Source organism: Melopsittacus undulatus, chromosome 10 (genome assembly GCF_012275295.1).
Source record: "Melopsittacus undulatus isolate bMelUnd1 chromosome 10, bMelUnd1.mat.Z, whole genome shotgun sequence".
Taxonomy (NCBI): Eukaryota; Metazoa; Chordata; class Aves; order Psittaciformes; family Psittaculidae; genus Melopsittacus; species Melopsittacus undulatus.
Genome location: NC_047536.1, coordinates 21,019,953 through 21,044,594, shown reverse-complemented (window position 1 = coordinate 21,044,594; position 24,642 = coordinate 21,019,953). Strand labels below are relative to the sequence as shown.

General features: G+C 55.8%; 1 protein-coding gene across 8 annotated transcripts in view; it reads right to left on the bottom strand.

The window, feature by feature from the left end:
• PLCG1 (phospholipase C gamma 1) overlaps positions 1 to 24,642 on the bottom strand; it is a 41,745-nt gene that overhangs the window by 13,991 nt on the left and 3,112 nt on the right. For all 8 annotated transcript variants that reach the window (XM_034066871.1, XM_034066874.1, XM_034066877.1 and 5 more), the window contains exons 2-11: positions 9,681 to 9,833; positions 8,508 to 8,601; positions 8,313 to 8,360; positions 4,695 to 4,779; positions 3,871 to 3,954; positions 3,608 to 3,630; positions 2,472 to 2,544; positions 1,388 to 1,489; positions 872 to 990; positions 94 to 179 (exon numbers count right to left, since the gene is read on the bottom strand). In XM_034066871.1, coding sequence (XP_033922762.1) covers positions 94 to 179; positions 872 to 990; positions 1,388 to 1,489; positions 2,472 to 2,544; positions 3,608 to 3,630; positions 3,871 to 3,954; positions 4,695 to 4,779; positions 8,313 to 8,360; positions 8,508 to 8,601; positions 9,681 to 9,833 — 867 coding nt within the window. The remainder of the gene's footprint in view (positions 1 to 93; positions 180 to 871; positions 991 to 1,387; positions 1,490 to 2,471; positions 2,545 to 3,607; positions 3,631 to 3,870; positions 3,955 to 4,694; positions 4,780 to 8,312; positions 8,361 to 8,507; positions 8,602 to 9,680; positions 9,834 to 24,642) is intronic.

The window sequence follows — 24,642 nt, the reverse complement described above, 5'->3', positions numbered from 1 at the left end:
GTCAGGGTGGCAGTGGCACATCAACCAGCAACCAGAGCCTCCCCTGAGCACCACCGGCCACCGCTGCACACGAAGAACTGCTCTGGCACTCACGTTCAATGCAGCGGCAGCCCATGCGCAGGCAGCGCGCATACGCCTCCAGCGAGGACTCGCTCGAGAACTGGTCCCCGGTCAGGTACCTTCCATAGGAGAGAACGCATCAGCAGAGCCACGCACTCACAGGGGCAGAGCCACCCCAGGGAAGTTCAATTCTGCCCCAGCTGCAGGGGGCTGCAAGCACCACGCTGAGGTCCTGGGTACCCGCTCTGGAGATGAGACTCAAGGAGCAGTATCAGCATCAGTGACACAAAGAGGCCCCTGCAGCAGCCCCAGAGCAGGGTCAGGCCAGCTCCTGCAGGCAGACAGCAGCTCCCTGCCTGCCCTCTGCACCTTTAAATGGAGGCTGCGATGTTGTCACTGCATCCTGTGAATGGGGAGCAGAGCCAGAGCCTGCCTGCAGAAAGCAGTTCCTGCAGGGTGCTTCCAGCAGCAGAGAAGGAAAATGGCCAGTTTCATCCTGCCAGGATTTTGTCACATCTGTCCTAAGAGCCTCTGGAAGGTGACGCTGTTAATGGTAAGGAATGGCCAGAGTGATAGCCATTCACTGACCTGAATGCACAGTCTGTGAAGATGTGAGGTGTGGACAATGAGCAGATGATTAAATAACAAAGGGAGGACTGGGGCACCAAGAGGAAAGTCTCTGCTGTACTAATCCTAATATGGAAAAGTCTACTTGACCCACCACCGGGATTGGGCAAGGTGAGGGGAATCCCACCCTGAGGAAGGGGAGGCTGGGTGCAGATAGATGCAGGGAGCATCCCCTGGTCCTTACGTGTTGTGTGAGGAGGAGATCCAGTAATGGGAGAGGGGGTTGTTCATGTTCTCCAGACACACCATGTCCAGTTGTGAGTTCCAGATGCTGTTCTCTTTGGAAAACAGGAAGGTGAGAAACTGCTCAGGAAGAAACAGAAGCGTGTTAATGATGTGGAGGAGCCGGGTTTACCTGCACACGCATCTCACCCTCCCTGCAGCAGCTACCCAGCAGCTACCCAGCTACCCTAAGGGGCATCAAACCAAGTGCAGCCCCTTTCCTCCTCCAAACGAATGCCTGGTGAGCACTCCCAGCTGCACACACCCAGCACATGAGAAGAGCCCACAGGCCATCGCTTGGCCAACCAGCTCTTGTGCAGTAGGGTGACCCACCACGTTCACCTCATAGCAGCACAGCTTACAGGAGCTGTGATCCTTCAAGCATCACCCTGACACGTGAAGAGACAGACAGCAGAGCTGTCACCCAGCATACATACTCCACCCCACTCCATACATGCCACTGTTCAAGGTGTCTTACTTCATCCAGGGTGAAATAAGGCTCGTCAATCTCCCTCAGAGGGTCTCTCAGAAAGTTGAACATGAATTCCTGTACCTGAAGGGTGTCTGCAGCCCAGAGCTCCTGCAAAACCCCGAGACACAGAAAGCATTGCTCAAACCCATGTGAGGCTCATCCAACCCAGAGCTTTAACCATGAAGGAGGCAGCTTTTAATGCAAGACCAGCTCTGCCACGAGCTGCACTGTCAGCACAAACACCAGCTCGCACGCAACTGCGGGATCTGCCCTGTTCCCAAGTGCTCTTCACTTTCTCAGTACCATGCATTTCCTCTCCAATAGTTCCTCTGCACACAGCTGCCACCCCTCCTCGCTCGGCAGCAAAAGCCAACCTGGCTTCCTTTGGCTTCTCCCTCTGGGTGTCTTTCATGAGGCCATCACCACGCTGTGTCTCTTTGCTGGTTCTTGTGTTGAACAACCTCAGATTGCTTCTAAATGGAAGTGTCAGATCCATGGCCTGCTCCTCAGGAGCTGCTGAGATCTCCAGAGCAGACAGGATGGACCATGATGCTTCTACTGCTCCACACCTTCAGTAACCAGCTGAGGCCACTGAGACTGGGTACACTGCCCTGACCAGTTCCTCCCTCCACTCCTCTCAGACCTTCTGCTCTTGCTCTCTTTGCTGACCAGGGCTCCTGGCTGAGGTTTACACTCACAAGTGCTCCCCCTACACCACCTCCTGCTCCAGGAATCACAGAACCCCAGACTGGTTTGTGTTGGAAGGGACCTTAAAGCTCATCCAGCTCCAACCCCTGCCATAGGCAGGGACACCCTCCACTGGAGCAGCTTGCTCCAAGCCCCTGTGTCCAACCTGGCCTTGAGCACTGCCAGGGATGGGGCAGCCACAGCTTCTCTGGGCACCCTGTGCCAGCACCTCAGCACCCTCACAGGGAAGAGCTTCTGCCTGAAGTGTACTTAGGGAGGATGTGCTCAGGCAATGGCTGTGCCAGGCAGAGTACCCACAGCCATCACTCCAGCCCACTGCAAGGCTGCCCTTAGGTCCCTACCAGTGCCCATCCCATGGCCCCATGGCCAATGCTGAGCTCACCCTCTGGTACTCCAGCAGGAACTTCTGCATCTCCAGCAGCGACACCCTGAAGTGCTCAGACCTTTCTCCACCCCTGGCAAGCAGAAAGAGAAGGAGAAGCTTCAGTCACTCATGCAGCACATCACAACTGACTGCTCCCCGCACCCTGTGAGTGTGCAAGCAGCCACCGTGGTGTGTGCAAGAGAGACGTGCGCTGAGCAAGTTGTGCTGCAGGGCAGAGGGGATGAGCAGAGAGCTACAGTGAGGGCATGGCAGCAAACACACAGCAGGTGAGAGTATACATCCACATCCCAGTGCCAGGGACTGCCCCACAAGCAGCCCAGGATTCACGGTGCCAAGTGGATGGCAACATGGAGCTCTAGTGAAGGGCAGCCAAAATCATCAGAGGAACTGACTTGTTACAAGGGTGACAATAACTAAATGGGTGCAGGACAGTGAAGGGGTGACTGTGACAGGACAGACCTACAGGGATCCAGAGGACATGGACTCAAGGAGGCAAGGCAAGGAACAAAGGAGGGAACTGACTGTAGCTGGTGTTCTCAAAGGACTTGTCCATAAATGTACTGCAATGGACAGCCAAGGGTAATGCTGGGGACTGACACCAAAGAAATCAGAAATGAACTGGCAGTGCTGGTCTGCTGAGGTTCCTGCCAGCTCTTTCCTATGGCTAAAGGGAAAAAAGCACAGGGAAATCTGTGGACAAGGTCACAGGTTTCTCCCTTCAGCTCCCGTGTTCAGATTCAAGCCCTTTAATCCACACACCAGCCAAGATGCGCATAGGGAAGGGAAGGGCAGAGCTGGCACCACAGACCCTGCCTGGAGGAGAGCACTACCACAGCCTGCACTGCCCTGGTGTCATCAGCTGGGAGGTGGCTCAAGGTCTGGGTGCTCCACAAAGAGCAAGGGACTGGTTTGGAGGAGGCTGACCTGGGCTGGGTCCCAGGAGGAGGAGAGCCCCCACTGCCCGGAGCTGGAGTGCCTGCAGCGAAGATGCTTCTTCAGGGTGCAAAGCCACAGACAGAGAGGTGGCAATAGTGACACAGCATGCCTCATCCCCAGCATGCTGCTGAGGGCACCAGAGCACATCATGGAGCAGAAAACAGTCCCTTCCCCAGCAAACACAGAGATTCACCCACCTGTCCAGGAATGGGACATCCATCTGCAGAAGAAGAAGCAAAAGCATTAGGTTTGCCTTCAATCCAATGTATGTGAAAGCACAAAGTGATGTGGAAGGTAATGGGGACAGCAGAGCAGCATCTAACCTTTCCTTACAGCTGCTGCTCATCCCCCTGCTAGAGCCTAGAGCAAGGACTTCTTCACTCCCTGGCCTCCCTGGCCCAGGGCAGTAACAACAATGGGCTGCCCTCCCCTTCCCAGCCCTGCAGAATCCAGCTCTTACCATTTTCTGGGCGCTGAACATGAGGCTGCGGTAGAGCTGTGCGAATTGCCCATATGTGATATCCCCACTCCTCTGCTCCACGTCCTGCAGCAGGAAACCAGAGGTTTGATAGGGCCACAGGCAGCTCTGCATGGCCTCAGGAGTGTCTCCTCCCACCAGGATCCCTGGGGGAAGAAGGAGGAGGAAAAGGCCAAAACCTGGCCAGACTTTGCCTCCTACCTCTGCACACCTCAGTGGGACCCACACAGGTACATCCTAAATGGAGTCACACAATTCCCCACACTCCCCAACCCACATGAAGGTATCAGTGCTGACAGAAACATTGACGCTTACTTGAATAGCTACTAAAAGATCATTTAAACTCATGCTTGTAGAGAGCACCTGGAAACCACAAGACCTGAAGCGTGTGCTGTCCTTTGGCCTTGAGTTCAGTGCTGGTGGATAGGGTCACCAGGAGCTGAGCTTTCACTCCTGGCTCCACAGTGATGTAGTAGGGCTGCAGGACCCAGGATGCAGGAGGCAGCCATCAGCCCCGCTGCCTGTCCTCCTACGCTTGACCTCACCAGCACAAAGCCCTTGGCTGGGGCCAGGAGCGTGTGGGATGGGGTGAAGGGAAGGTGCTGGCTATCACTGGACTGGGGTGCAGCACCCAGTAGGACCTGGCACCTCATCAGACCCCTCCCAGGAAGAGCCTCTGTGATGTTCAAACACTCCGTGGGGCCCAACCACCACTGGGCTCTGCTCAAAGGCAGGGAACAGGCTGCAGCGAACAGGGAACACGGTCCTCCATGCCAGCAAGGAGAGCAGAGATGTCACACACTTACGGTGAGTCTCTCCCGCAGGAACCTCATGTTGGGCACCCGGTAGTTGACCTGAGACAGCATGTTCTTCAGGTCCTTGGCAGAGATCCTGCAGGGGAAAGAGGGGAAACACGTTCAGGAGAGTTGGGACAGAGGGATCTCACCCTGGGATAGGGACACCCAAAGGGGCATCAGCTGTGACACACAAGGATGGATGCATGATCTAGAAGGATGCTGGGATGCCAAGGGAACTGCAAACACGGCTCCTGCAAGCTCCTGCTGCTGCAGGGCAAGTCCCAGCACCCTCAGCCCACTCAAGCTGATGCCAGCACAGGCACACAGTGCCCCCTGCTTTACAGGAACGGCCGGCTGTGCCCCGGTGTGGATGCTGGGTGACCAAATCTGTTCCAAACCCCACTCCCTGGCCTGCAGGAGGAGCTGGACATAGAGCAGGCTTTGAGGTCGTTTGGACCCAGCTAATTTCATCAGCAAGAGTCTAGTCACAGCCACAGCAATGCCCCATTGTGCCCTAGCCGTGCTCCCCCAGCCAGTGCACACACACCAATGTCTTCCCTAGGGCCCTTCACACCAAACGTGCCAGTTCCCAGACCAGGAAGGGCCCCCGGACCAACCCCAAGCAGGATGCTAAGCTCCAGCAGGTAGAGATGGGCAGCAAAGAGCCCTGGGGTCCTTGTTCCTCTCTGGGCAACGGCCCTGCAGCGAAGGAAAATGGGAATGTCTCCCACTTGCAGGACCCAAGAAGTGAGAGGTCTGTGTGCCATCATCTTCCATCAGCTCCTGCCTTAAAAGCAAATCCTTGGAGCCTACCCCAGCAATCACAGATGCTGCCTTTGCTCCCACTGAGCATGCAGGGGCTCAGAAACATGCAGGATACTCCCTCATCCCAAGCATTGGGCAAGTCTAACCCTGGAAACCCAAACACAAATATGGCAGAAAGGGGAGGATGTGCTGGGCAGGGGTTTAACCCAGGCACACACACTCATCCGCAGCAACACGGAGGCACAGCATGAACTGCATCTCCTCCACTCTTCCCTGGTAAGAGGATGATCTCAAAGGACACAAAGGAGGAGGGACCCCCAAGGAGGAGACTGGTGTCAGGCACTGCAGCGACCAGGGCCCTGCAGCCGGCAGCACACAGAGAGCCCTTGTTTGTGGGCTCTGAGCATGGGGCACCAGGATGCAGCACAGCTGGAGCAGGACCTGGCCCTGCTCCCGTGCTGTGACACAGCCAGCACCGTGCAGGCAGTGTCCTCCGTGGGTGCCCTGGGTGAGTGTCCTGCCCCTTCCCTTCCCCAGCACACCCGGTATCCACAGCCATGTGCAACCCAGGATGAGTGTCCCATCTATGGGGTCCTGGGTGATGGGAGAGGACAGTGGGGCGGTGCTGGGGGGAGTGAGCCAGGAGCACAGTGAGAGATGCCACCACTGATGTGTGTCAAGGAGTGACAGCTTGGGTGGGACCCTTGATGGGACCCACTGTCCCCAGGGCCACCCACAGCAATGTCCCCTTGGTGAAAGGCTGACATTGCAATAAAGCTCCCGGCAAAGGGGCTCCAGGAGATGCACTGAGGCCAGTGCCTGGCTCTGGTGATGCTGGGCTGTGTCCCAGGAAGGGACTGGACTGAGGCACTGCTCATCACGGTGTGGTGGCACCAGGAGGGGTGAGAGCAAACCCTGTACAAGCTGTGACTAGCATTTCCCTCTCTGCCTCCGCAGAAGGATGGAAGGATTTTATCAACAGGGTGTTATTAATGATGTTCAAGTGCTGCAGACCTTGGATAAACAGCTTGGTGGTATTTTGAGACTAAAAAGTGAAAAACAAATGAATAAGCTCATTTTTTCTACGGAAGTTTTTGAAGGTTTCATGACAAACAGGCCAAAGGACTGACCCAGCCCTCACACAGGGATGGAAACAGCCTCCAGTGCCGTAATGCTGCTCCCAGCACGGGCAGCTCTCCTAGCCAGAGGTGAACAGGCTCCTCCGCAGCAGTGAGGAAAACCCCAGCATCCTGTTATCCTGCTCTTTCCACCTCACCTCCCTTGGAAAAACAAACACCCAAAGGCCCAGCAGCCAGTGAAAACAGCCCACATCTGCCAGCGTGCGGGAAGGTACGTGAGGCACCCAGCTGGGAGGAAAGGGCTCCAGCACCAGGAATGATCCCTGCAGCTGCCAAATCCTGCCCGTCCCAGGAAGGACCATGGGCAGTTTGGGAAAGAAGCAGTGTTCTAAAAGAACCACAACTCACTCATCTCTTTTCAGCCCCATTTCCAGGCTGAGAGGCAGCAGCAGAGCCCAGTGACACCAAAGTTAATGCAGAGATTTCATCCAGGAGATGTACGTGCCCCATAACTGCTGCCTCCATTCTGCAGACAGCACAGGGATGGCTGTAAAATGGGAGATGCCACCTTGACCTGCATTCCCCCTCTGTCCTCCTCCTTTTGCTGCCGGGGCTGGAGCAGCAGCTCTCCCAATGAAACAGTTTGCATTGAAGCTCCTGCCCTTGGTGGACAGGTAAGGAGTGTATTGTATTTTGTTGCCTTAATTCGGGATGCAAATAGATGCTATTAATTAAAACAACTGAGATGCACCAGGCTGGCTTTCAGCTCTGCTGAACCAGCCTCAATGATCAGAGGGATGGAGCAGCTCTCCTATGAAGAAAGGCTGAGAAAGCTGGGGTTGTTCAGCCTGGAGAAGAGAAGGCTCTTTAAGGGGAGACCTTATTGTGGCCTTCCAGTACTTAAAAGGGGCCTGCAAGAGAGATGGGAAGAGACTTTTCTGCAGGGCCTGCTGCCATAGGGTGAGGGGTAATGGGTTTAAACTAAAAGAGGGAGATTCAAGCTGATGTGAGGAAGAGACTCTTTACAGAAGGTAGTAAAACACTGGCACAGGTTGCCCAGCGATGTATGAGCCATGTGTCCAGCACCACCCCTCAGAGCAGGACTGGAGGAATCCCCCTGCCCCAGGGGAGCACACTGACATGGAAATCAATCTGAGAGGTCAAGGGGCTGAGTTAACATTGAAGGGGAAAAGCATGTCCCAGCGATGAATGGAGGCAAATAACAGCACCTCAGGATGAGGAGGATGGAGGGGGAATGCAGCTGGGAAAAGCAGCTGATGCAGCAGCAGCAAACATGGAATAATAGAACAGCTTGGGTTGAAAGGGACTTTCAAAGCTCATCTAGTCCAGCCCCCTGCAATAAGCAGGCACACCTTGTCCCTTCTCTTAACTACTCATGATGGATCTTGGCCCAGTTCCCCTCCCTTACCTCCATGATGGTTCAAGCACATTTCACCCTTAGGGTATCACTAAGAAAACACCACAAGCAGCAGCCCTGCTGAAGCCCATCAGCCTAGAACCAAGCAGAGGAGTGGATCCATGGCCTCATGGACCTCAGAGAAGAACAAAGCAAATGGGGTGGAGAGTAACAAACAGAACCCAGCTGAGCCCTGACAGGGTGGCCAGAGCTGCCTGTTGGCTCCTCAGTGTCTGTCTCCTTGGGTGATGCCAGCTGGGGGTGAGGTGTTTCACAGTGTTCCAAAGCAAAAGCTGGGGCTTCAGGGCAAAGAGGAACCCTTCCAGCTCAAGCCCTCTGTGCAGAAGGTGCTCTCTCTCCTCTTACCTGTCCTCTCGGTTACGATCCAGCGAGTAGAACTGCTTCCGGAGCCACCTGAAGGGAAAGGCACAGACACACACACTGAGCCCCGGCTCCTCCACCTCGTCTGCTTCACTGCTGTCTCTGGACAGTGCCACTCAACCCACACCCAGAGCCTTCCTCACCACCAGAGAATGTGGAGGACAAGGACAAGCTCCTCACCTTTCAATCTGCAGAGGGGTGGCAGCCCTTAGCGTGTCAGCCACCAGCCAGTTCAGCCCCTTGATCCACATATTGACCTCATCCTCGGAAGTGGCTGTGGGAAGTGCACAGGAGAATTGGGAAGAAGGGACATAGAAGCTGATCACCAGCCAAACCTCTTGGGTCTATCCCTAGTATCTTATATCCCCTGTTCCTTCATTCATCCCCTTCTGATAACAGCTACCTCCCATGTAGATGCTCTGGCCGACGCCTCTCCCTTCTGAGTTCCTGCTCTGCTCCCCTGGGATGCTCATGGCTGCTGGATGCCATCCACTGCACATCACACTCTTTCCTCCCTGCAGATCCCCCAAGCTGGGGGCTGTCTTTGCTCCCAGGCCTGGTGACAAGCCTGCTCCTGCTTGGGAATGTGCCAGCTCCTCCATAACTTCCCTGTCAGCAGCTCCTTCCCTTTGAGGGCAGAAGTGCTGCCCCTGTCCCCCTGCCCTGCAGCACCAGCCACAAGGCAGATTTGCCATGAGCCATGGATGTTAAGGACTCAGCATCACTGCTTCCATCAGTGCTGGTCTGCCTGGGTTCAAACAAGACACAAGGCTGTGTACTCATAGCACAGAAAGGGGTTGTCTGTCAGCCAAACCACCACCAGCCTGTCCTGTCTGAACAGGAGGAGCCTCAACAGTGCAAACCTCCCCACTTTCAGTAGCAAAACATAAGGCTGGTGCCCCAAGTCCAGTTTAAGGCAACAGATGGGGCACTGAGGAGAGCTGAGACCAACACCTCGGAGGTACCAAGGCTTCGTGAGTCACCAGCGTCGTTTGGCTTCTCGAAGCAGAAGTGAGATTTTAATACTTCCTGCGTGGGGCTGATGGACACCAGCATGCCCAGCTGAGACAGAACACTCTATCTCAAGCATACCTTTGAAAGAGAAGCTTCAGTTCACTCAGCTTCTGGATTTACCTGGCAAATTAGCTGATTTAACTGAGGCTTGTACGTGGACCCTTCAGAGAGCTGGTGTCACCTTCCTCCAAAGACACCTCCTCAACTGGTGAAGAGAGCACCAGCCCAGGGATATGCTCCAGCTCACTTGTGGAAGGATGCATCCAAGTCTGGGTGCTGTCGTGGTGAGCTGCCTGCCCACCCCTGCCCTGGCACAACCCCAGGCCACGAGTGCTTTACCTTGCAAGCTGAGGGTCTTCAGCCGGAACTCTGTGCCATAGAGGACAACAAAGCAGTGAGAGTGGTCTGGTCGGAAACATGGATCCTCCTGGTACCGGTCAAAGTCACGCGAGTTCCTTCCTGGACGGATCTCTTTGATTTCACGAATATCCACTAAGAGAAAGGGAGAACAAAAAGGAGTTCAGCTAATAGCTTGAAATTCCCATGAGGATAGAGGAAGAAGAGCAGGTATAAAGTGGCTTCAGTCATCTGAAGAGCTGGATGACCACCCCTTACATGACAGCGGACCCTATGGCATTGGGTAACAGGCCCTGGTGTTTCCTGTCTGTGCTGGAAGGCAGGGATGGGATGGCTGCCCCGGCCTAGGCAGAGCTCCCAGATGTCCGGGGACAGTGATGCTGGGATTGGTGCCTTGTAGAGGGACTCACTGCATGAAGGTAGGGCTGGGGAACGGTTGGACTTGGTGATCTTAAAGGTCTTTTCCAACCTTCTATGATTCCATGACTCCATACTGCGAGCTTTTGCCCTTTAGCTTCACACCTCACGTTTTTCTCTTCCTCCACCCAATGCATATATGCAAACTGCACGTTTTTTGCCCTTCAAGACAGCAGCTCTTTTTTTCCCTTTTTACAGAAAGCACTTTTAGCGAGAGGCACAGCTGTGAGGCACAGCTCCTGCCCTGCTGGATGAGATCCTCTTTGCAGCTACTGCCTTACAAACACCAGAGATTCAAGATCCACTCTTCTCCAAATCCAAGTTACACACTGAAAGTTGAGTTGATTCTTGGTTTAAGCAACCTGATAGTGCCCCTGCCTCCACCATCCCCACTTCTATCCTGAATTATGTCTCCATTAACTGGCATGCCCCATCTCCCCTGAGCACCACTCAAGGCAGGCCCTGCCTTCAGGCACATGCTGCCTTCACCACGGAAACTCCATCCTCCCCAGGCAAAGCAGGGTGAAGCTGCCTCTGTGCCCATCACCTCTGGCTGGTGTTCATAACAAAGGCACTGAACAATGCTTAGTGCAAGGATCAACCAAGCCCAAGAGATTTGGTTGTGGTGGATCTGCCACAGCTCTGGAGCAGTTTCAACTGCAACAACAGCCCCTCCCCATGCTTCCAGGCAGCATCCTGCTCCCCGCCCCACTGCCAAACACCTCCCAGAAAGAAAACATGCAGAAGAGCATGGAAAGAGCCACAGCTCTGGAGCCCATCTGTACTACAGACACCGCTGGGGAGGGTGGTATCAAACAGCCTCAGCACGGGGAAGGTGCTGCTCAGAACAAGAGCTGAAGGAGGTGGACAACAGCTCAGGGCTCCACCTCTCAGTTTTGTACCATACACGAATCCCATGGACTTCATTCTGGGTCTGAATGGCTTCGTTCTGAAGCTGTGGTAGCAGCAGAGGGACTATTGTCAGGCAGCAAGCCCAGATTGCAGAGGAAAGCTCAGAAAGTTGCCTCTCTTACTAGATGGGCGATGGCAAGGAATCAGGTCGCGAAGGGGGGCATTTGGCTGGACAGGGCTGCAGCTGGTGATTCCAGGGAGCTGTGATTATTATCCTCATGCCCATCCATAATGTCAGCATGCTTTCTTCACGGAAAGGCTGAAGAGGGCAAAATGAACTGCAAGCAACCAAGCCATGGACAAACAAAACCCGCACTCAGTGCCTCCAAAGAGAATCATAGAATCAGCATCATAGATCATAGAATCATAGATGATGAAGTCCAACCGTCCCCCAGCACTGCCAAGGCCACCACTAACCCATGTCCCTGAGGGCCTTGTCTACACAGGGTGTGAACACTTCCAGGGTCAGGATGATGCTAGGGCAGAGGAGGCAGCACCATCACACCAGGCTGTGGGACACAGGGACAGCATCACTCTGAGGACATTCCCTCAGCTTTAGGGCTATCGTCCCACCCCAGCAGCAGCCACCACTGAGCTAGCCAAGGGTGACCAAGCATAAGGCATCAGTTTGACCATCAGGGACAGCCCAGGGTGGTGAGAGCTGCCAGGCAGGGGAAAACCAGGCTGGGGCTGGCAAGGAGCAAACCTGCTGGGCTCCATGTGTGCGTGCTGAGCCCGATGGTGCAGCTACAGCATCACCCTGGCTTCTGTTGGGGCTCATGGAGGAGAGGAGCAGGGGACGCTAACCAGCAACCTTGGAGCTGTGCTCCTCTGCAAAGGGCAGTGGTGAGCACGCTGGAGCTTTGAATGTCAAGCAAGGAGGAGAGACGCTGGTAACGGAGAATGTCCCCAGAGGAAATTCTGGGAAAGGACTCTCATTGCCCTCAGACAAAGAGAAAACAACCACAGCTACAAAAAAAGAAAAAAACAACCCCAAAATCTTTGCTTCCTGGAAAAATAGTTCCTTAAATGCTCAGGGGAATCAAATAACAACATCTCTGAGTCACGTTTCCAAAGCAGATGATGCTTCTGAGCAACGCGGGAGGGAGATTACTGCAAACCTGGCGTGTAATCCATCCCAATTAAACTCCACTTACCGCGCTCACCTTCCACTCCAGTGTGCTGCTGTTTTACACGAGGCAGAAATAGGACCTGCTCATCACCCACAGCAGCACTGAGCTGCAGCACAGGATGCTGCTTGCTCCAAGCAAGCGCCACAGCAGCCACACACAGGGCCTGACTCTGGGGAGGCTCAGAGACCCTACACGAGGAATGTGGGCTCCTCTCCTGATGGGATACACCATGCAGCACCATGGGTGTGCATGTGGAGATGGTGTCAGCCTGGCACAGAACTTATCCAGATGATCACTGCAATAACCTGATCTAGTTGAAGATACCCCTGCTGACTGCAGGGAGTTGGACTGGATGAGCTTTGAAAGTCCCTTCTAACCCAAACTGTTCTATGATTCTATGACAACTCTACAAAACTCATCAACCTGGGGCAAGAACACAGCAAGACCCAGTTCCTTGGGGCTGCAGAGGGAGGACAGACAAGCTTTCAGGAAGCAAGGGTGTGACTCCTTAAGGCTTCACCTACCCTTCAGGAATGAGCTGGCTGGAAGTTCAAACGTTAACATGCCCTGCTGTAACCTGCCCATCGCCTCCATCCCCAGTGACACAGCGCGCTAGCTCATATCTCAGTTAAGTTCTCAGCATCCAGAACACGCAGGGCAGGGCTGAAACCAGACCCTGTCTTTGAGGGATGCAGGGCTCGACCAACACAATGGGAAGAACTGGCATCAGGCTCTTCATGGCTGCAACCACTGCAGGAAGGTGTCAAAACTGCACACCTAAGACCCAGACAGCGGTGATGCCCGGGGCAAGCGAGGCGCTCACCAAGGGCAGGGGCACCGACCCAAGGCAGTGGGCGAGGAGCCCCGCACCCGCTGCTGCCGGCTCCTCTCCTCCTCCCAAGGTGCCCGCTCCGAGCCGGCTCAGGGCTGGGTCTGTGCAGCCTCCTCCTGCCGCAGAGCAGCGCAGGACCCTCCCAGAGCCGCGGCTCAAACCCCTTCTGGTGGCGGGGAAGGAAATGACTCTTGGCAGGAAGCGCAGCGAGCACAAATGCCCCCGCTCACACCAAGCCAGTGCTGAGACAGAGCCTGCCCCCAGCACCTCTCTCTCTGCCAGGCACCCCGTGCAGAGGACGGGGCGATGGAGCCGCCTTCCATAGCCCAGGGGTGTCAGCTCCGGGGTGACCCCAGCTCTGCACAGCACCAGCAGGGTCCCGCTGCTGCCATGCTGCAAAACCTGCCCCAGTGGGGTCAGCAGCTTGGGCTCAGCTCCGCTCAACCCCAGCTCTGCTGCCGGCACAAAGGCTGCAGGCAATGGAGGCAGAGCCCACAGCCCCTCTGCCCTGCTCTCCCCAGGTCCAAACAAACTCCTCTCCATCAGCCCAGTACCACCCTCCTCATGCTCCCACCGCTGTGGCCAGATGCGTTATTGCAGGCAATAAGCCACACTCCAACCCATAACTACCTCCAGTGCAGCGTGTAAGAGCCCCACACCAAGCTCAGCCACCTCCTGATGGCAAACAGCAAACCCGGTGCCCAGCAGCCTCTTGCCCTCCCACCTGGGACACCTTTATCTTTAACCCCCCCGCCTGTACCCACCACAGGACCAAATGTTAGTGGCTGCTGATTCCACACACTCAGAACTGCTCATAGTGCCTGCGGAGCCCCATAGCTCTGCAAGCCAGCAAGCAGGGCTGTGGGGGGAACCCAGACCCAGTCTTAAGCAGGGGGTGGCAGTTCCAAAGGAGAGGGCTGACAAGTGGAGGTGAGCTGGGAGCACAGCAGAGAATCTCCACAAGTGCAGTGGAAGGAGAGCTGCAGAGTCTGACCATGGCTCCATCACTGCTCCACCAGCACACTCCCCAGGTGAGCTCTGCAGTGGTGACAGCAGCTCACATGTCCCACCATAGGTCTGCACCTTGGGTCTGTGCTGGCAAAGACCTACCAAGGATGCAGCCCAGCTCTCTCAGCCTGGCTCCAGTGCAGAGCTGCTCCAGCCCTCACAGCATCTCCATGGCCTCCTCTGGCCTCACTCCAACAGCTCCACATCCCTCTTGTGCTGGATCAGGGCTGCAGGGGGGCTCTCCCCACACGACATGCTCCCTTTGCTGCATGTGGTAAAAATGCTTTCGATGTGCACATGTGTAAATATAAATCTATTATACCACAGTGTGCAGAATGAAGCAGCACCATCTCCCTCTTAGTATTCCAGTGGATATTCAGGCCAGCACTAGGGAACAGGAGTGGCAGAGCCTCCAGGACAGCAGCCCACCTCCTCCTGCCAGCATCACCCCAGCACCCTGCCCAGCCCAGGACTGCTCCACACCCACCAGCACTTGGGTCCTGCTGAGCACATCCCAGCACTGCCCAGCACAGAACCCAGCACTCAGAACCCCCGTGGTCCCAGGGAAATGCCAAGCATGCGCTAAGTGCTCAGCTGGACAGGGGCCAGGCTGCAGCCCTGCTCCTGCCCTGCCCTCTTCACCAAGCCCCTTCCACACACGAAGCTCAGCCTCATCCCACGGGCACCGGTGGTGCTGAGGACTGGGGCTGACAGTCACCACCTGAGCTGCAATGTGGCTGCACTGCAGAAGTGAAGTTACCAAACGTTATGCTGTGCCCATAAGAACACAAGAAGTGGGGTCCTGCACTTTATATCCCTCCTGCAGGAAGCAAATCAGGAACCCAAACCCACCTGAAAACTTTCAGAGGGAAGAGCTGTGTGTGTCTCATTAGGGCAGGTTTTCACAGGGACCATAGCTCTGCCTCACAACCTCACCAGCTTCCCTTAATCGACAAAGCTAAAGCAGACAGTGTAATGGTGAATTAAACGTCTGTGCACAGACACAGCGATGAGGTTACCGCATCCTCCTCCCGGCCGTGCTATCAGTGCTGCTGTGCATCAGCTATCATGTTTCTTGAAGGACAATCCAGTGCCATTAGCAGAGGGATTATACAGACAGGACAAGAAACCAGCTGAGGACTCTCATTTGACCTTACTCTTTCGCAGAGGACAAGAAGCTCGGCTGAGGCACTCATGGGAGCCAACATCAACACCAAACCAGCAGTGCCCTGTGCCCCATTGAATCCCCCATCCCCTGTGAACAGAAAGTGGCCATGCCACCCTGCCACTGAGGCACCAAAACCCCTGTAAGAGGCTCCATAGCTCCCACTGCTTCCCCAGAGGGGGACACAGCCACCCTGGTGCTCAGAACCCCCTTGGGTCCTACTGCTCTTGCTGCTGCAACACCCAGGTACTGCTCCTGCCTCAGGAGAAGATGCAGGTAAAGCTATTTCCCTGTCAGCTCAGTCGTGTCTCAGGCTGCTCCAGCAAGTTGCTTCATCTCAGCTGCCACCAGCATCAGCAAGCAGCAAGTTTTGCTCTGAACCACTGCATTTTGCCAGGAAGCAATTGTTAGATTTAGCTCTACCCAGAAGCAGCAACATCCATGCAGAGAGCACCTTGGGAGAGAAGGTGCTGGGAAACAACAGCTCAGCAGGCTGGAGGTGGGATGGCAGCAGTTAGCCAGGGTGCCAGGGACAAGCCTGGATCCCAAGTCAGACCCTGGCTCGCCTCTCAAGGACCTCAGTCACTGAGCAAGGAGCAGAAGGAGCTGGCAGGGGTGAAACTGCCCTGGGAGCACAGCAGCAGCAGTGGGGCACACTGGGACACAGCGGCTGCTCTGCGGGCACCCCCGCTTCCTGCCCATGCCCCTGCTGCTGCTGCGCCCTGCACCACGTGTGCTGCGGCTTCTGCAATCCAGCTCCTCCTCCTGTCCCCCCCGAATCCTTATCAGCTGCAGAGAAAGATAGAGGAGATGCACAGGGAGATTAGAGATGCTTGGCTGTTGCTGCATCGCTCTGTGGGTCACAGTCACAGCCTGGTTTGGACTGGAAGGGATCATAAAGCTCATCCAGCTCCAAACCCTACCACAGGCAGGGGCACCTTTCACTAGAGCCGCTTGCTCAAAGCCCCATCCAACCCCACCTTGAACACTGCCAGGGATGGGGCAGCCACTCATGGTGACTTCGAGTGTGGTGGAGAGAGAGGGTGGAGGAGAAGATGCAAGAAACTGCCCTTGTCCTCCATCCCATGCATCCATGTTACAGGCTGGAGCAGGGAGACAAGGGTCCTGCCCAGACATCGCGTTCATGGCATTCAGGATCTCTGCCCAGGCTGACCCAGGCCTTGCTGCTGCACCAGCTTTGACCTCATGCAGGTGGCCTTCAGGAGCTCACGAACATCCTCCAGTCACTAGAAGCGGAGGTAGCTGTGGGCTGGGAGCTCCCTGCCCCGTGTCATCAGCACATCTCTCCTGCTCACTCTCAGCTGCAAGAAAACGTGGGTGAAAACCCCAGAGCTGATCCCCCCCATGAGCGAAGCAGGATGTGCTCACAGCTCTGCACCAGCCCCGCACAGAGGGATGGCAGGGCTGGCAGCTCCCGCTCTGCTGCTCCCACCACCGTGCCCATCACCACCACAGTGCAGCTGAGGAGGTGGTGTTGGACCCATCTCTGCCTCTGCTGGGCTGCACGGCCTTGGGCAAAGCACTCCAGCTCCTTCTGAGCCCCCTTGGTTGTAGCCCTGGAGCTGTGGGGATGGGGAGAGCTTGTCACAGCCTGAGTGCATAGCCCAGAGTACTCACTACCCAGTGCCAGCAGTTGAGCAGCAGGGAACAGCTCCACCCACCCCAGAGGGACCCCGCTCTCCACTCTCCCCATCTGCATCCTGAGGCTGCAGGATGCAAAAAGCAAACGTTGCCCCAGCCCCACTTCCAGACTCTTCTGCTCCAGCAGATGATCTCCCATGGAATGCTACGCTCATACTGGCTCGCACAGTTTCTCGCATGGCACTGGAAAGGGAACATCCCATGCAAGCTGGTCACAGGGCTCCCTTCACAGCCCAGTGAGCACTTCAGTCCAACTCCACTCAAGTGCACAAGGTATGTGGGAAGAAACATCTCTCCCTCACCTGAGCCATAGCTCGTCACTGCGGTGGCCAGCGGTGGCCAGCAGGAAACACTGTGGGAAGAGCAAGAGCAGGGCAAGCCTATTTGGTTAGCTCCCGCCACCCAGACCTTTGCGTTGGGGCCCCCTTAGAGGTTATCATATCTGACTACAGCAGGGTGCAGGCACCCAGTTTTGGGACAGCCACTGAGAGGAAGGGTGAACCCCAAGCAACATAAACAGGCTGTGAAAGATGAAAGCAGAGTCAAAGCTCTTGGTGCAGAACTCACCCAGCACAGTGCTGGGCCTGGGAGCACAACCTTCCTGCAGCCCTGTCCCACCAGCAGAGCCCTGCGAGGGCAGCTCCATGGCAAACACCACTGAGGGCCCAGCAATCCCCCCCCTGGGATGCCTCAGGGGTCCTTCTTGTCCTCCATGGAAATCCCACCTGTGTGAAGCTGTGGGGTTTTGTACCAGGATTTCGGGATTCTACCAAACCCCAAGCTGGGCATCCAGGGCTGCTCAGCGCATCCATTCCCATGCTCAATCCTGGAAGCCACAGGAGCATGTTTCCACCCCAAACATGTGCAGAGCTGCTCCATGCAGGGTAAAGCCCCAGACTTCCCTTGCACAGATGCTGCTCTGAAGTCTGTGTCCTTCCCCTGATAAAACCAGGCCATGGCAGCCACGCTGCAGTCACCAGCCTGCTCATTTTGAGAGGCACAAGCTTCCACTGACTCAACTGGAAAGGGGAAGCTCAGCACCAGTGCCTCTGGACAAACAGTCTGTCCAGGGATGGCTCCACGAGCCACCCCAAGGTGACCTTCTTCCTGCATGGTATCAAGGGCTCCGTCCCCCTCAGCCCTGCCTGGTGGACGGAGTGATCTTACAGCAATGAACCAGGAGGATGCGGAAGATGAAGGTTTGCAAGCTCAGCTCCTGCAGCCCACCTCTCCCTTCCCTCTGGGGCGGACACAGCACTCAGGAGATCCAAGAGGAACCGCAGAGGGCAGGAATGGATTGAGGGACACCCGCACAGAGCTGAAACTCGGCACGGAGTGGGATGAGGAAGCTGCTCCACAGGGAGAACACCTTTGCCACATCACTGCATCCCTCTCCTTGAGCTTTCCCTCATGTCCTCAGTCCTCAGCACATGTGAGGACCCCTACCTAGTGCCAGCGCTGCCCGGGAGGGGAAGGGACCGAGCACACCAGTATGGAACAAGCAGGAAAAAGGGCAGACAGGGCAATGCAGCATCTCCTGGGTGCACAGGCAAAGGCTCAGCTCACAGCAATCAGACTGACAGTAGGAGCTTGACAGGGTCACAGGGGAGGTTCTGGGAAGCCCTGGCAGGGGTGGATGTGGGGACCTGGGTGTCCAATAGCAGCAGGAGGTCCTGGGAGCTCCTTGGGGCTTTCACATTCAAGAAAGGTGCCTTCTTGACTCCTCTGTGCCGGGCAGTCGCGCCCCATCATACAGCAAGTGCAGACAAGGGTGACCATGCACTGTCCCCAAGACAGGGCACAAAGGCAAGGGGTGAGAACTGAAGGACACAAAAGCACATGGCAGTGCTGCTGAGATGGCTCAGTTCTCAGCCATGTCACCAAACAATGCAGTCAAACTCATCTGACAGCAATTTAAGAGCAGAGATCACTGCTCGGCCAGGACATTCACGGGGCAGCAGGGAATGGCCCAACCCTGTCCCTGCCAGGGCTTGTGCTTTTCAGTGTCACAGAACAGTTGGGAAGAGAAGGACAGGATGAAGATCCCATCTGCTGCTGAGCCATTTAAGGTCACCACAGCAGCCTGACCTCTTCCCCCACCATGCTCAACACGAAAGCTGTTTTGAGCCAGCAAGGACTGAGAATTCCCGACAGCACAGATGTGATTTCCAGATGTGTGCCATTATCTGTAGGAGAGGCCCCAGAGGGCTGCACTGGCTCCACTGATAACACAGAGAAAGGCAGAGACACCTCCTCCTGGAACTCTCCATACGAGTCCCTTCCACCATGAACCAGAGGAAGATGCCATTATCAAAGCAACTGTGGGTGGAATCAAACCTGCTCTGTCCCAGAGTACCGAAGAATGGAAACACTGAAGGGAAAAGGAAAACTCCTCTTTTCACCAGTTTTGCTCTATGTGCACTTACCATGTTGGGACCATTGGTGATGCTGACTCCACCTTCCATCGCCAAGGCAAGATGGAAGATAACCATGGCATCTTCTTACAGCATCATCCAACTGAAGGCACTGAGCAGACACTACTTAAGCCACACACCACTGTAGCAGGAGGCATTATCATCAGTTTATGGGGCAGAAGCAGGAGCTCCTGGTGCTGATCTTCACACCAGGCTCCTCTATCACTTGGGGTTGGTGTTTTCTTAATGACCTCACCTGGGCTTTATTTGGTGCCCAGAACCAGAGACCTGCTCCTGCTGCTACACTCCAATCTGCTCCCTGGCCTATGGCAAACCCCACTCCAAAGTTCCACACGCTCATCTCCAGGCCTTTGCACGACGTGCCCCAGAGCCCGAGCTGCTGGGGATCACAGGGACGATACTCCAACAGCAGCAAGTCCTTGAGAACAGGCTGGCTCAAGGCATTAAAAGGTAAACCAATTCCTACTGCTTTGCTGTGATGGAGAGGCCAAGTTGTGTCCAACAGATCCCCACTGCCCAGGTAGCCTGGGGAGAGCTTCACTGCTCAGAGTCTGCTCTGACCCAGGACAGCATTTTGGTACCCAGAGCACCTGGTCAGCGGGACCACGGGTGGATGAGTGATGCCTGCAGCACTGGCAGAGGTACCAGGGCAAGGTCGCAGGCTCCCTGCTTCTGCTCTGCTGCAGCCCAGGAGCCACTTCCTTTGCTCACACTGAGCAGGACCACATCAGGCAGTGCCTGAGCGCTCAGCAAACAGAGCAGTTCCCACCCTGCACCAGCTGGGAGGCAGCTTCACAGGGCAGGGTGCCAGGGGGTGAAAGTCCTCTTGGACATCCCATGCCCCCAGCACCGCAGCCACCCCCATTCTCTGACCCAGCTTAGGGCTGGGGACCGCATGTGCGGGGACAGCCCCTGGAGAGGGTGAGGAGGGATGAAGGACACCCCAGCACATGAAGGAGGGTGTCCTTCAGTCACAGCAGCAGCACTTCTGGAAGCACGTAAACAGGAAAGAGCTGCTCAAGCAGCTGCTCTACCCTGCAGGGTACAGCTGTGACAGCCATCCCCGCTGTCCCTGCTCAGCGACAGCCATTCCCAACCCCGGCTGCTCCGACTGATGCTCAAACGGAGCAGGATGGGGCCCTGCGCAGCACAAACCTGGGAGGAGAGTCATAGAGTGAACTGGGGGAGCTCCAGTAGAGGTGCAGAGGAGGACAGCACCACACTGGGGTAGCTCATGGTGTCAGGAGGCAGCAGAGCAGCCTCTCCCACTCCCATCCCTGCACCACAGACCTGGATGGCCAGCAGCACACTGCCTGTGCATCCAGCTCCTGCCCAGTGGGTTTGGAGATAGAGGGGAAAGGCAACCCCAGTCCCTGAGGACAATTCACCCTGCAGGTCACTACCCCATGTGGGAAGGCACAGCCCTCATGCACCTCATGCAGGTAAAGGCAGGGGGTGAGCAGAGGGGCTGAGTGGCACACGCGGGGCAGCACAGCTCTGGGTGTGATGATTCCATGTGTGAGGGCAGGGAAAAAAGGTCACATTCCAAGAAAAAGAAAACAAACACGTTTGTAATGAGCTGGGGAGGAAAATCAGCCCGGAAGGCACAGTCGTGCCCTGTGCCAAAGCCAGCTCACAAAGCAGCCCCTCAGGGCACCCTCACCAGGACACGTTCGAACACGAGGTGGGTTTGCCACCCGCGGGCACTGCATGGGCAGCACAAGGCTCCCCTCTGGCCAAGTCTCGGAGCCACTGGTGTCTGCAAGCACCAGGCAGGAGCTGCAGAGGGAAGCACGGGAGAGCCTGTCCCATCCCAGGGAGCTTCCCACATCTCTCCTGCCAGCCCAGCTGAGGACCCCCAGTGCCCAGCCAAGCTCAGGAGCCACGAGACCACACAGGCAGCAGAGACAAGGAGCAATTGGAGCAGTCAGAGACTTTCAGAGCTACTGGAAAGCTCTGCTGATGTCCCCAGCTGCAGAGCTGCGAGTTCCTGCTGCAGACACCAGCCCTTGGCCTTTGGGGGGCTCATGGTGCTCCACAACCATGGGCAAGGTGTTTGCTATGGGATGGGAAGAGAGTTGGGGCAGGAGGGGTGAGCCCGGAACAGCTGTGGGCAGAAGCAGACAGCCCTGCCTGCAGCTCCGAGTGCTGGCAGGCAGCAAGCCTCAGAAATCAGGATATTTCTAATTTAAATCAATGTCCAAAAGCTTTTTCCATGTAAAACAGCTCTTCGTGCCACATAAAAATCCTCAAACCTTAAAGACTAAGCCCATGTCAAAGGAAGGCCTTCTCCAGCACTGCAGAGTCCCTTTGCAATGGCCATTGTCACTGTGTCCCCTCCTGATGTGCCACCTCCAGCAGGGATGAGCAGGGCTGGTGGAGCGGAGGAAAAGCCTTGAGGTCCTCCCCACCCAGCAGGATGCAGCCACCATGCAGGGGATGTGCTACAGACCAACCGCTTTGCATAGGTGATAGCACAGGAGAGCCCAGCACACACCAGGGGATGTGTTTGCTGGGGCAGTCACAGGTTCCCGTGGGCTGGCACACACCAAATCACATTCTCCATATGGCTGCAGGTACCTGTGGAACACACAAACCTTTCTGCTTTCATCCTTCTCTAGAGAGGCATCCTTCTGAAAAAAACCCATTTCATCTGCTCTTAGAATCAACCAGCTTGGAAAAGATCTCTAAGATCATCAAGTCCAACTGTTCCCCACACTGCCAAGGCTGCCACTAACCCACGGCACCAGCGATGGGCATCACTAACAGCAGGCACATCCTCAGGATGCTCACAGGGCACACACTGATGAGATAACAGAGCAAGCAAACACTCTGCCATGAGAGCAGCAGCCCCTGTGCTACAGCAAAGAGCAGGAGGAAGGCCACAGGTTGGGTTGGGCTCCGACAGGGAGGGAGCACAATAGCAGTCCTGTACACAACAAAACTGCTCGGTGCTCCTCTGCAAAGCCAGATGTTCAGACCCAGCTTACGGAGATGCTCCCCTCACCACACATGGTGTGCAGCCAACTTGGCTGCCTGCAGGCAGGAAGAAAGCCAAGACACATCACTTCCACCCTGACAAACCTGGAATGTTCAGGCCCTCGGCGGAGGTGAGACGTAACCAGGCCAATGCTACACAAAATCTCTCCAGTTTTAATTAGTGGGCTTAAACCCATAAGCCAGTATCTTCCACGTGGCTGAGTGGTAAAGGAAGGAATGAGATGGATGGGCAATGTGGGTGCAGGCACCACAGTGGAGCATGGCTCTTCCAGCCTTTGCTGCTCTCTGGGTTGTGGAGAAGCTTCTGAGATGCAAAGGGAAGAAGTAACTTGTGATGTGTCTTATGCTGCATGAGCAGGGGACTTGTAAACCATTTCTCCTGGAGGATGCTACCAAGGTGAGAAAGAAGACAAAGGGATGTAAAGAAGGGGAAGAGGCTGTCCCGGTTTGGAGGTAAAGGAAGAGCAGAGCATGCTCGCCTTCCCCAGTTCAACACAAACACCCTGTAAGCAGGAAGGGGAGCGGTAAAGACACAAAACCCCTTCCCTCGAGAAACTGCCCCAGCAGAGCTTCAGCAGGGGAAGCTTTAACCATGGGGATGGTCACAGCCATGTCCTTGCCCTCCCACTGCAGCAGTCCTGCAACCTCCTCCCGAGGCACCTGAGCGGGAGCAGGAGGGACCCGTGGTGCAGGAGCTCCTGCATCCCAGAGGACCCAACGCTGAGGTTGGTTCAGCCTCCAAATCCATCCCCAGCTTGCTCCTTATTGAGATGGCCTCAAAATAATCAAATTCAACCCAGAAAGCAGGACTAACAACAGAGGGGTTGGGGAGGAGAAGGGGAGCACGAGCCACCCTTCAGAGCCACTCGGTATCACCATCTTACAGCCCCTGCCTTTTCTTGCACACAAGCAGCAGCTTTCCTCCACCTCCACAGGCTGAGCTCACTTCACTGAAAGCAAGAACACAAGTGGGGCTCGGCAGAGGTGTTTTTCCTCCCCTCTCTCTCCCGTCTATAAAACCAACATCTGCTCCGAATTTCCAGCTCGTGCTCGGAGCAAACTCTGGGGTTTCTGACGTGTTTCAAGGCAAACGGCTCCACAAGGCGCTGGCCCATGCCCCCTGCACAGGGCTCCGAGTGCTCGTGGGGAAAGACGTAAAAACACATAACACAGCACAGGAAGTTAAGAAAAAGAGGCCCGAAAGACTCGAGGGATTGGTGTTGCTTTGCTCTGGGTGAGCAACAGAAAGAATGGAAAACTATGAGAGCTCTTCCCATGGTAAGAGCCAGGCCCCTGTGCAGAGGGATTAGCAAGAAGCCATTGCTGGTGACTAGAGGTGGCTGAAGCCCTTTGAATGGAAGCAATGTTAACTGGGGAAAAAGGTCATTTTTTTGGCACAAAGCAGCAGTCTCAGCTCAGCTGGAGGAGGCGAGGAGGTGACCACCTTCCAAAGCAAAAGGCTTCTTTGCCCCTTCCTCCCCACTGGTTCTGAGCCATGGCTGCTGGAAAGAGCTGAAGAGCTTAACAAAGAGCAGCAGATGGGTCCTCTCCAAGGGGAGAGGTTCTTCGCTGGGAGCCCACTGCGAGCCAGAGCTGCTCATGGCAGGACAGGGAGACACTGACAATAAACACACGGGGTCACTCTCGATGCAGCACTACACAAGGGCCAAAGCAAGGGCAGGAAGAGGAGAGGGGTCACATCAGCACAGGCTGCCCCCTCCTCTCACATCCCCCCCCCCAGCTCACAGGCAGGAGGAACAAGGGTGGGTGCTGGACCAGCAGCACACAGCTGCTGCATCACGGCAGCCACAGAGGTTTGCATGGACCCTCCTCCTGCCTCCTCTTCTCCACTGATGGGGTGCCCTGATGCCTGCTCATGCTCTGTCCCCCCTGTAAACTCAAGGTCAGCAGCCACCAGAAAGCCAAGCACCACCAAAACACAGCTTTGCATGAAGGTGAAGGCAAACAATGGCCATTGTAACTAACAGGCTGCCCAGAGAGGTGGGGGATGCCCCATCCCTGCAGACATTCCAGGCCAGGCTGGATGTGGTTCTGGGCACTCTGATCTAGTTGAAGATGTCCCTGCTCATTGCAGGGGGTTGGAGCTGGATGAGCTTTGAAGGTCCCTTCCCACCCAAACCAGCCTGGGGTTCTATGAACCCCTCAGAGTTCAGGAGAGATCATAAGTACTGCAGACAAGCACCCACAGACCTATGGATGCAGCAGCTCCTCCCAGCAGGGTCAGTAATGGAGCCAGGTCCCCCAGCACTGCCCCTGCGACAAACACACATCTCCATCTGCAAACCCACCCAGTGCAGAGAAAGGAGCACAGACCCCCTCATGCTGCAGTGTTCATGGAGAGAGGCACCTCTCTAAGACA